At 52.8% G+C, this 12,239-nt stretch overlaps 1 protein-coding gene across 1 annotated transcript in view; it reads right to left on the reverse strand.

The window, feature by feature from the left end:
- Positions 1–2,928, reverse strand: part of EVX2 (even-skipped homeobox 2) — a 3,196-nt gene extending 268 nt beyond the window's left edge. Inside the window, 4 exon segments of the mRNA XM_034644312.1 lie at positions 1–185; positions 187–324; positions 1,643–1,917; positions 2,841–2,928. The exon segment at positions 1–185 is cut by the window's left edge and continues 268 nt beyond it. Coding sequence (XP_034500203.1) covers positions 1–185; positions 187–324; positions 1,643–1,917; positions 2,841–2,928 — 686 coding nt within the window.
- Positions 2,929–12,239: the final 9,311 nt, after the last annotated feature.

Below are 12,239 nucleotides of genomic sequence, written 5' to 3' on the forward strand. Positions count from 1 at the left end.
GGGTGGCGGAAGCTGCACAGCAGCTCCGGCCTCGAATAGGGGTGCGAGAGGGCACGGAAGGTGTCCAGCGGACGGATGGAAGTGGCGAAGGGTGACGAGGCCGCGGCCGCTGCGCCTGAGGCCGCAGCGGCCGCGGCCGCTGCCGTGACACCCACATGCGGGTAGTAGTGCAGAGGCACGTGCGAGTGGAAAGGGGTAGGGCAGGCTTCCGGTGGCGGCCGCGTGCGTCATCATGTAGGTGTAGAAGCTGGGGTCAGCCGGGTGCGGCCACGACATAGCCAGGCGCTGCCGCTTGTCCTTCATGCGCCGGTTCTGGAACCACACCTGAAGGGAGAGCCGCACCGCGGCCCGAGTTAGGGAGTGCCCTGAGGCCTCAGCCCGGGCCCTGGACCTCTCCACCCTTCCCGGACCTCCGAATGGCCAACCTACTACTCCCCACCGATTGGGCCCAGCTTGGAGGCCCCTCTGCTCTACCAGCTGGTAGTGAGGGCGACAGTGGGAACAGCCGTGGGTGCACCTTCCTCAGCGAAAATAATCTGCCCTCGGCTCCTGCTCCCTCGCTTTTTGCTGCGTTTAAGGTCCCAGCGCAACCTTTCCTCTCCTTCCTGCCACCCACTGCTGCCCAGTCTTGCTGAACACCCCTCTCTCAATCCCAGGATTTGCACGGGATTCTAGGCCACCTTTGAAGAGGGGCTACCGCGGCAGCTTTTGTAAAAGGTCGCCGCTCGAGGTCTTGAGTCCTCTGAGCTTCAAGGACCTGCCCCAAGGGCACACGTCCGATTTTTACACTGAAGGGATGATTTTTTTTTTTTTTGAATCGTTTGCCTCAAATGAGCGGCGGGAGCAACATCCTCTTAAACCGGGAAGGGGACTTTTCTACCCCTCTCAACACAGTCTAATGAAGACATCATTCGTCACAACTCTAAATTAAAGCAAGCCCGATCAAACCAAAGGGAGACTTCCACAACCTCCCTTATCCCTTGCAGTTTACTCTTTTCTTTTGCTAGAGTGTAGGATCCTCCGTGAAGTGTTCGCCAAGTCGCCCAACCTCCCAGCTGTCTCTCCCGGATTAATAAAATTAATCACGTAGAGATATAGAAGGACAATTTCGTTGTATCCTCCCTCCCCCCCCCCAAGAAGGTTGCTTTTTTTCCTGCTGCCCAAGAGAAAAATGTTTAGGAAACTACTTTCTCAACCCAATCGATTTTCAAAATACAGTATTCTTTTCTCCAAGTTGTAACGATTTATGTGGAAAATAAATCTCCAAGATCAAGAGCAGATGAAAAGTTTCACCTACGGTTCGTGCCAGAGGAACAAAGGCCAGCCGGCTTTGCCTCCGAGGGGAAAGTGGGGCCACGGACATGGGCTAGGGGCACCTGAGCAGGCCCTGGGCAGAATCGAGCAGAGGCCAGCGTTTCCCGCACCGACTCCGCCATTCCCGGGCCTTCTCAGGTCAGCCAGGCCGGCCAACCCTTCGGATTCAGCAGCTGAGAAATAAATATGCCAGTTCCTTTGGTGACTCTACCCCGAGGATTTTCAGGCCCTCAGCTAAATGTGGCCACCCAGGAATGAGAAAGGAGAAACAAAAGTCAACCCAAACACCCCCAGGGAGGCTAGAAAAGGCGCGTGCTGGAATCAATACCTTGATGGTGGTTTCGGGCAAGTTGAGCGCGGCGGCCAGCTCACACCGGCGGGGCCGCGACACGTAGTTCTCCCTGTAGAACTCCTTCTCCAAGCGCGCGATCTGTTCGCGGGTGAACGCCGTGCGGTAGCGCCGCACCTGATCCGCGCCAGAGCTGGAGCCGCCCAGCGCCGCGCCCCCGCCGCCGCCGCTGCCGCCACCTCCATGCAGGCTGCCAAGGCCAGAGGCCGACGCAGACGTCGTGGTGCCCGCGGCAGAGCCGCTCTCCGCGTACCCTGGCAAACAAACGGCCGACAGTACGAGAGTCACTGGAGGGCCGAGATCTCCGCGCTGGGGCTGAGCACGGATGGGGGAAGCAGGGAGAGGAAGGCGAGACGCTGCCTGAATTGATAGGGTCTGTCACGCTTACAAATTGCTGCCTCTAATGGAATCAATAAAGTTTGGGGATCCCTTCATAACCAAATAATAAGAACTCAGTTAGGAAGTTTTTTTTCCTTAATAATTGGAAATTTTCAACTCAGGAGGAAAATTGGCCAAGGGAAAATGCCTATATCTGGGCTCAGTTTGGTAAGCTCTGGGTTTCCCGTGGTCTGAAGACGGCAGGGCAGCTTTCTGTAGGGCTTCCAACCTTTCTTTGATAGTCTTTTGGGTTTGGTTAAAATATATATATATATATTTAAGATGAGAAAGCAGCAGCTCAAACCGGAACCATTAGGGGGTGGACTCTACTTTTCAACTCTTTTCTCCCGCTGACCCAAGCGGGTCTCCCAGAGGCGCCCGGCGACGCTCCCTCCGACTTACTCAGGATGCCCCCTCCACTCAGCCTTGGGGAATCAGGGGTAACGGAGTTCAGAGCAGCTACCAGGGCACCCTTCCCGTAGCGCGACTCAGTGGCTGGCTAGGGGTCGGTCAGCTCGCACAGGCTTTCAGACCAGCCCGCAGAAACATTTTCTAGGACTCAGGCGACAGAGTGCGGGGAGACCTGGCACCCCCCCAGGCCTGTGCCTTGCTGTGAGGTTCAAGGAGCAAAGCAGGAGTGCAGGGTCCCCAGCATGCGTCCCGCCCCCGCCCGAGCCTGCTGGGTGCAGCTTGCTTGCCGAGGGTCGGTTAGGGGCAAAGGCAGAAGGAAGGGCCAGCAGGAGCCGCGGAGGAACTGGGAGGATGGGACTAGAGAGCGCGGCAAGGGCGGCGCGGTTACCTTTGCCATTGTTTTCCTTGAGCGGCGCGGCAGCAAGGCCGCCAGGGGAGCGCAGCGCGGAGCAGCCCACCTCCACGTCGCTGCTCATGTCCGCCTCGGCGGCCGCCTCTGAATAATGACCCGGCTTTTTACGGCCTTCGGCGGCGGAGGCGATTTCGGAGGAGACGGTGCTTTCGCTGCCCGGGTGCTGCAGGTTGAACAAAGTGTCTATTTCGAATTTGCCCTTGGCAGGGAGGTCTCCCAGAGCGCCGTGCAGAGGGGCGGACGGCAGGCGCGGGCTGAGGCGAGCCGGGTGCTGCGAATTTTCCAGGGCCTCGAGCACAGCATTGCCAGCCGAATCGGACAAATTGGAGAACCGCTTGCCGGCCGTGGGGCTGTGCAGCCCCCTCTCCATCAGAATCATCTCTTTTCTTATTCTTTCCATCATCTCAGCTTTCTAAAAAATGTCACAGTGGCCCGCTGTCCCGTCCTAATGATGGGCTGCGCCTAGGGCTAATTCTCATTCAGCCCCAGCGAGCGCCTCTAAATATTATTATCTCTTTTGGAGGGAGGCGGAAAAACTGTGGGATGCCAGAGCGAGGGAATGACTGGTCAAAATGACCCATACATCCTTCCGAGCCCGAGATGTCATTCATCAAAAAGTAGCGCTCGCTCGTCATTAAGGTACGAATGACGCCGTTCGAATAATCATTTATTGTAACAGGTTTATAAGCAAATAAATACACGCTCCTGTCAGTGGGTAATGAAGGCGGCTTCGGAGCAGACAAATAGATCCAGGTAGGAGGCGAGAAGAGACAAGAAGTGAGGAGGAAGGCTCCGGTCCTTTGCCCGCTCAGAGCCGGTTCTGTTCGCCCGGGGGTTTGGCCTCGGGGGTGGAATTGACAGTCTGATTAATAGAGCGCTCCGCGGCACATTTCCCCCTTCATTTAGGGGCATCATTACGCTCTCAGTTTGCTGGGTTGCCCCTTAGGTCCTAATCATGCAGCGCCTTCCTCATTTTTCCTCGGACATAGATACGTGTTAAATAATAGATAATGCTTTGATTTTCCAGAGTAGATCGTCGGGAAGGTGTTGTGTTTTTTTTTTTTTTAACATTTACAAGCAGGAGGGGGTAAGGGAGGGGACAAGAGGGAGGATGTAGGAAGAGTTGGGTAAGGAGACCTTGCGCTCCTGTCTGGGTTACTTATCTTTTGAATTTCAGAACCAAATATGTATTTTATTTAACAAATACGACGCCGAGTTTTCTCTCTCCCCACTTCTTCGCCTCAGCCTGGCTGCTCTCCTCCCACCCCAGCTGAGAGAGAGAGAGAGAGAGAGAGAGAGAGAGAGAAAGGGAAAGGAAATATCGTAGAGTTTTGAAAGCACTTTAGTGCTACGTGGCTGGGGAGGTGCGTTGGCCCCGCGCCTCCAAACGGAAATCATTAGGTCCTCTCTGATTTTTTAACACCGTTTGCAGAGCGAGTTCTGAACTTGAAGTCCTGGGTTTTTTACTTTTATAACCCTGCTGATGGATAGGCTTCTCGCCTACGCATTTTCCCTGGGGGAAATGAACTCGGCTGGACGATTTCATAGTAGAATTCGACAGCTAACTTTAAACACAGTCGCGATTTACAACGCCATATGGGCTGCCCCAGATCCACTTTTTACGTTGCCAGCTTTCCCCCTCCCTCCTCAAATCCAATTATTTGTGGCAAAGTTGCCGAATTTCTAGGTCAAAGGAGGAAAGAAGGGACTTAGCCTCCTTCCCCTTCCATCCGCTGTCCTCCCTTCTCCACTCTGCTATTCTTCTCTCCTTCCTCTCCTCCCCCAACCTAACCTCTTACCTGTGGCCCTGAGTATGCAGGGTGCTGAGTCTGGGCGCGGAGAATCTCGGACCAGCCTTGCTGCTGCTTCTTGCGGCCTGAGCTTGGCGGCTGAGCCTCTTGGCGATAACTTTGATGGTCATAATGACGCCGGTGGCAACCATTTTAACGAAGATCAATCTTCCCTCAAGGCCTTTGCACGTCTCCTCCCGCGCTTGCGCCCCACCCTGTCCGGACCCCCAATGCACTGTGCGGGTCCGCCAGCCAGCAGCAAAAGAGGAGAGATCCGCGGCCACAGGCGGGGACACGAGAAGATAGGGACGGGACACAGAGGTCGGCCTGCGAGCTTCCGAAGCGGCCGAGAGACCCTGGCAATCTGGGCTCTGGGCGCGGGTCCTGCATCCTCCCCTCAGCGCCAACTCAGACCCCAACCCAGCCCCCCCTTTCTCCCTGCCGCCACACCCAGCACGTTGGGGTGTGTTAGGGGCAAACCCAGAATCTATTTGCCCATCTCTCCGTTGGCGCTTTCCTTTTAACCTTGAACCCATTGGGGGCGCGTCAGGAATGTAAGGAGAGACGAGGTGTTAAGTGTATTTATATACATTTATACACATAGTCAATGCCAAAAGTTTCTCTCCTGTTCCCCTCGGCGCCAACTTATTTCAACAACGTGAGCTTTGCTTAGAAAATCAATTCCACCTCTTTAGGTAATAAACAGAATTCTCCCCCAAGGTGAGAAATGCAAAGCTGGATAGGCACGCGGTGGCTAGAGAGGTGAGAGGGGGGACGCGGAGTAGGTGTCTGGAACCCACAAGAGGACCTGCCCCAGCGTCCGCCTCCCACCCTGTCCCAGAGGCCACTCGACTCCGAGGACTAAGAGCCCTCCCCGAGGCGGCTTTCTGGCCATTAACGCGGTCGAAGATTAGCCTTGCGGGTGCTCCCACCTCTCCCTCTTAGCTCCACAGTCTAGGCCCCCAGCTCTACCACCCCTGGTAGGGTCGCCCGCCAAAGAGGAGTCGCTGTCCCAGAAACCTGGCAAGGGTACTCCCCCCGCCCAGTCCCCCAGTCCCACTTGCTTATGGAACTGAATGGGACACTTCGGTCCAGGCTCAGGTCCGTGGGTGGCCAGGGCCCTGGCGGGGGGACGGGGTGGATCGATCGAGGCGCGACCCAGGCGGAAGTCACTGATGCCTTTATTGCTGTCGTTTGGCGCCCCCGTCTGTTTTATTCGCGGTTTCGGCAGCTGTGAGCTACTTTCAATCGCCGAAGCCGCCGCTGGGGGCTGGGGTACGGACGGCAACCCCTTTCTTCTTCACACAATGCTTGTTCCCTTCCTCTGGGACCTCACGCCTCTGGTCCCAAAGCCTGCGCCAACCCGGACCTCAGTCTGTTGAAAAAGTAAAACACCATTTCTAGGCGATACCTTTATTCAGCAGTGGTTTTGAAAACTATTTTACACCTTTTAAATAACACTAGTATTTCCTATGCTAGCAAGTTTATTACAAAAGATACATTGGAGATCATGTCAGGGAAACTACTCACAGTAAAAGATAGGTATAATTTTTCACTAAACTGCATTTAGCCGACAATATTTCACGGGAGAGAGTGAACATCCCATTACAATATTTAATATCCTTAATTTACTTAGATTCCACACCTACTAGTATAGTAATATTGGCCAACTTTTATTTAGCTTTTACTTTAAAATTATAAGTGCTTTTTACATATATTATAATCTCTAAAGCTCGAAGCAACTCTAGAGATGGATTCTATTATCCCTTTTACAGAGACGGACTCCTTTCACACAGAGAGGTTGAAGGACTTGCTGATTTAAACTTATCTCTGAAAATATTCAAGTTATAAGGTATTTAAAAGCTTTGGGGCAGCATTTTTGGTTGATTTTTTTTCCCATTTTGCATATGTCTTCTTTAAATACAGGCCTACCTCAAAAACATTGAGCCCTTATAAAGGGTAGTGAGAAGACTAACAAACAGTTCTGTTGATGTTTTTTAATGAAATACCCAAACCTTGTACCTCTCCCAAACTGTGGAGGCTGAAACTGAGAACAGGCCTGTCAGATGCCCCCAGTGTTTAGCGTAGCCTCTGGGCCAAATCGAGACCTCCTACCCACTACCAAAGCACAGGACTCACTCAATAAAACAAGAATCCAGCCCATGCCCCCGTGGTTTGGCAAACATTTTAAGTGCATTGGGGGTGAGGGTGTGGGAAGAACTTTCTCCAAATGGACTGAAAAGCACTTTTCGGTCGAAAGAAGGAATTACATGAAAGAGGTCCGATTTTTTTTCTTTTATTTATTTATTTATTTATTTATTTATTTATTTATTTGGTTAGGCCTCCAGACTAAATATTTGTTTCTTGAGCAGCAGCGGGTCCTCCGAGGTGAAGTGGTAAACACTTTTGGCCTTCGACTGAAGGTTGTAAAAATGTGTCCAGGCTGCCCGAGGGGGGGGGCGCGGGTGAAGCTGGAGTTGTAACGGAACCCCGCGTCCGCCCGCGGTCTTCCGCGCGGTCGGCTCCTGGCCAAGCGGGCCCAAAACCCGCGCGGGCCCGCATCCGGATGCAAGCTCCCTCGAGGACTGGGGCCGCCTGGATGTAGTGGGACAGCAGAACCGCTAAAGCCTGGGCTTCGAACCTCTGGTACATTTTCTTTAGGGTAAATGCAGTCCGCACGGCTTACGGCTTGGAGGTTTCGGTTTATAAGGGAAGGAGCCGCCGCTTTGGCGACTCAGGCCTGACTCCCTCCTGGCATCTTTTTGCGGCCATCCCTAGGCTGGCGGTCCTCGCGCTGTCTCTTAGTCCCTCTGGCTGCTTCTAGTTCTCCTCCTTCCCGCTACAGTTGCGCACCCTACGAGGGACGGCCCTGGATTGGGGGGGTACTTTGTCTCTGGGCTCTGGGGCTACCCAGACCCACTGCCTGCCTGAAGCTTGTGCGCCCTCAGACGCGACAGAAAAACTTGCAGGGACATCTAGCGCCAGGCCTGAGGAACTGCGCGCTGCCCAGCCGGGAAGCTAAGCCTGACCACTTGCCTCTCCACCTCACTCCCTTCGCGCCCCACCCTTCATCCCCTTCCCCCCCCCCAGCCACCTTCGTGGTTAAGCATTTCACAAACCTTCATCCCTTCATCCACGTGTCCACACGTGGATTCCTCATAGAGACCAAGGGCTCCGCGGAATGGAGAGAGACAGAGAGATGGAGAGGGAGAGAGAGAAGGTGGGGAGAAAGAGGGACATTTACTTTCTTTCATTTCCAAAGGCCAACAGAGTGAGCACTTCCTGGACTTCAGTTAACAATGACATTACTAGAGAAGTGTATAACGAGGACAAACCTACACCTTGAAACACTGAACAAAACAGCAGAAAATTATTTGCAGTCCCAGCTTTTGTTTTTCGGTGGGGAGGGGGCAACAAGTTACTGATGTCCTCCAGCTCTGGGCCCACCCTCCAGCCTCCCCATCTCAGTGAGATTAGTGCTTCTCTAAGAGGGAAGACTTGCTGTGTTTAATTCCCGCCAGGACTGGAGTTCTCTCCATCCCAAACAAGGGCCCGCTGCTCTGCGGGAGGCAAACCTAGGTTTGCCAAATAGCACTTTGGGTTTAGAGAGTGTTTCGTTGTTGTTGCAAACAATTTACATTTAATAAAGCCTAATTGTGTTCATCAAATTCAAATGGAATACATCTGAGATATAGAAAGTGCCTAAACTGAGGATTCCACTGTCTGGCTTTTGCTAGAGACCACTTTCTTTACCCTAGGTTTGTTGTTTTTAATTTTTTAAAAATATATTTCCAACCTGAATGAAACTGGGTATTGCCTACAGAGGGAAAATTAGCTTCAAAGTTGGCAGGGCACAGATTTGGTTAAGAACAACACTGTCCAGCCAGTCCCGCTGGATTTGAGGCTTTATTCTGGAATTAAGACTATTTCTACACTTCATTTTTGGCTTCTTAAAAGTTATTAGGAGGGTGTCCTGCACTTCCTGGTGTGGCCATCAAGGAAAACACTTTCAAAGGAATTCCCAGCAACCCACTCTGATAGAAGTTGGTAATTGTTGTCTGGCAGTAACAGCCACTGATTATGTGGTTAATCGAGCTCTTTGCTGTTTTGGCAAGCAGAGGAACTTGTGTTCTTCAATAAATTTAAATCTCAGACTTCATCCACCCATTCTCCAACCCAGGACAGGGACATGATTTGAAAGACCATCTACAAGGACGACAAGAGAGGATGTGATTTTCAGAACATTACTGATTCCCAGAAAGAGTGCCTATGGAGAGAGAGGAGAGCAAGTGATGGGAAAGGAGGGAGAGCTGATCTCTCTCTCCCTCTCTCCCTCTCCCTGCCCAGCCCCTTTTGAATAGGACTTTGGGCAATGGGGTTTCTCGCCCAAATCAGGAAATGTGACAAAACTGGTTTCACTGAATAACACGTCAGTGTTCGGAGACATTTCTCAAAACCAAAAAGACATTTCTGTCTGGTTGCAAAAGATTTTCATTTAACAAAGATTATGTCTGTTGTTAAAGCCCCAACGTAATATACCCACACACATGCACAGGGTTCAGTCTGTGCTCCTGACCAGTCGAAGAAAATTATTCCCGTTGAGTTTAAACCTAAAATCAACTTGGACACAGGGTACACAAACTAAATGAAATGTTTCCACAAATTCAGCCTCAAAATTCCTCCACTACCTACCACCCCTGGCTTGTAAACTATGTGTCTCATTAGTTCATAAACAGAGCAGCCCTGACTTTGCCTGGTACTCAGCCACAGTGCTATGATCCAATAGCAGCAGCTGCCCTGGGGTGCTGGGTTTAAGGGCCCTCATAAGGTCCAGTCTAAGCCTCTTTCCTAAGGGGAATTCCCTCCCCCAGGGCCAGGACCTTGAAGGCTGTACTGGAAGCAGGTTCAGCGGCAGGACAGGCAGGATAGCAAGAAGCGATGCTCCTTATTGTTCATAACCTCCCTCATCTCTGAACATTCTCTAGGATGGACAGAGAAACCCCAAGTCCTGTGAGAGTCCCACAGGGCAACTGGAGGCAGGGCCATCATTGAGAAGTGTCTTTCAACTAGAGCATTAATTCAACTTTCCTTCCAGTCCTGCACAACTTAATTTGCATGGACAATTAAGTCAAAATTGAAGGGCTGTCTCAAATTGGCAAAACTTGACAAATTCTTCCTTCCTAGCTTAATTTCATTGTCTTCATTTTTGGGCATATAATCGGCTAGTAGAATGTATTTATCAGTTAGAATATGGCACAGAGGTCTCTGGTGGGGGGGGATCACGGGATACTTAGTTTTAAAAGACTAAAAGTTCATTTGTTCCAGTTACAAGTTAGAAATTATTTCAACAAATTTGCTTTTTGAGGTCACGGGGGAAAATGTTTAATGATGTGTTTTCCCTCTCTGAGAAAAAGCAAGGGAGACAAAGGAAAAATAAGAGTGCTTTGGGGTGGCATTCCATGACCCATTTGGTATCAAAATTGTTAGGTGAAGAGGACCCAGCCAAACTCTTCCCAAAAAAATCAGCAACTCTGTCACCTGGTCCCGGCTGGTGTTTTTAAAATGCCGATTCAGCTTCCGTTACTAACTTTTGCCTCCATCTTTCAAGTAGCCAAAACTGTTCTCACCAGCAAACTTCTATTCTCTATGATTTTCTGCAAAGGCTCAAGCCCCTCTGACTCAAATTTGATCATGAACACATCTAGGACTTCAAAAAGGTCAAATTCCCCTGCTTTTCCTTTCCAGCACCCCTCTCATAACTTTCTCCTTTATTTGAGCCTTTTATGGTTACTGGGTTTTGCGTGTCAACACTCCCGACACCAGCAGCCCACCCTGCAATGCCAGGCCAGGCCCAGGAGGGCCTCCTCGGCTTTTTTACTTGCCCCATCCAGTCACGTCTTAGGTCCAGGAATGCCAGGACTGGGTGACAAGCTGACTTCACAAATCACAGGCTCAGGGGAGCGATTTTCTTGGAGATGGGCTGGCCTGGGGAGTTGATGCTACAGAACAAATAGGCTCGCTCTGAGGGCTCCTGCACCCACCCCAGCTCCGTCAACTGCTCAGATGGAATGTTGCTTCTAAGGTTGAGCCTTAAATTTACCGCAGGACACACACCAGCTCCCCACCTATGGCTAAGATGGGCTGGGGGGGGGGCTGGGGCTCTGTGGCTGAGAAATGGCACAAAGGGATGAATCCAGTCAGAGTTGTGATGCTTGACACCAAGAGCCCACTCTATCCCCTGGAGGCCAGACCCAGTTGCTCCGCGCTGCTCCTATCTGGAGCCCCAACTTTGCTTGGGGGGAAAAAAAACACCCTCTTAATATGCCCCTCTCAGTTCTCTGCAGTTGGCAGCTTGGAAAAGAAAGCGAAACAAAGGTCCCTGGGAAAGTGAAGTTTTCAATTAATTGGTGTGAGTAATGGGCGGGGGTGGGTGGTGGCTGCAAAATGCAAGAGGCAGTTGGGCTGCAGGGGAGGCGCAGAAGTTTCGTGGAGGGCAGCAGAGTAGCTTTCTCCAGGTGCCCTCCACAGGGTCTTTCCGCTGGCCAGGGGAATCTGCGCCGGAGCTTGGGAACCCAGTACGGGAGGCGACTCCCGGTTGGCCCGCGTGTAGAGACGAATAGTGTGGACCAGGCATCAGGAGTTTTCTCGCGGGGGCAGATCGTCAGGTTCGCCGCTCGATGGCGGAGTCTTTTCTTCTACTTTACTTATTTGTAAGTCTCTGTCCCGGCCCCAAGGATGCTTCATGGGCGTTTTCCTGGTGGACGGTGTGTGTGTGTGTATGTGTGTAGGGAGGGTTTGCTCCAATTGGTCTTAATTCGGAGGATCCCGTATGACAACCTGCGTGAAATGCTTTTGCCCCGTAGCGGTGTTCAAGGTAGGGAAAATAAACTCCCTCGGGCTTGGGGTCTAGGCCAGCTAATCCAAGGGATTAAGCAACAGGATCCAAAATCAGTCTGTTTTCAGATCATTCTGACCATCTCTGTCCTTCGCCTTGGTTTAGTTGTGCCGCTCGGGGATCCGAGGAGAGGTGGCAAAAACAGCCGTGGCCGAAACAAGGCGCAGGCCTCGGCGCCCGTCTCAGTCGCAGACAGGGCCTAGGATGGGCGGTCGCGCAATCAGCTCGTGGGGGTTGGCTTCGGCGCAAACGCTTGGGTCCGGGAGAGGGCGGGAAGGGGCGGTGGGCTGCGCTAGGGGCTGGGAAGGGGTAGGGGCCGGGGTGGGTGGGTCCAGCAGGGCCCGGGCCAGGAGCCAGGTCTCCCGCGCCCCCACCCCCACGTGGCCCCGCGCGGCCAATGGCGCGGCCCCGAGCGGGAGCCCTCGGGGAGGGAGGAGGCCCCCCGACCGGCCCAGGCCCCCTCCCAACCTGAACTTCGTTTTTATAAACGTCCCGCGATGAGCTAACCTGTTGGAGGGCGGGCGCGCGGGCGGGAGGCGGGAGGCTCGCAGAGGGAGAGAGGGCGAGAGGAAGAGGGCGGGAGCGAGAGAACGAGAGAGAAAGGAGAGGAGGGAGGAAGCGCGCCGCGCCATGGTGTCCCGCGGGGCCAGGGCCGGGGCCAGGGCCGGGCCAGGCCGGGCCATGAGCCGC

Source organism: Ailuropoda melanoleuca, chromosome 2 (assembly GCF_002007445.2).
Source record: "Ailuropoda melanoleuca isolate Jingjing chromosome 2, ASM200744v2, whole genome shotgun sequence".
NCBI classification, from domain to species: Eukaryota; Metazoa; Chordata; class Mammalia; order Carnivora; family Ursidae; genus Ailuropoda; species Ailuropoda melanoleuca.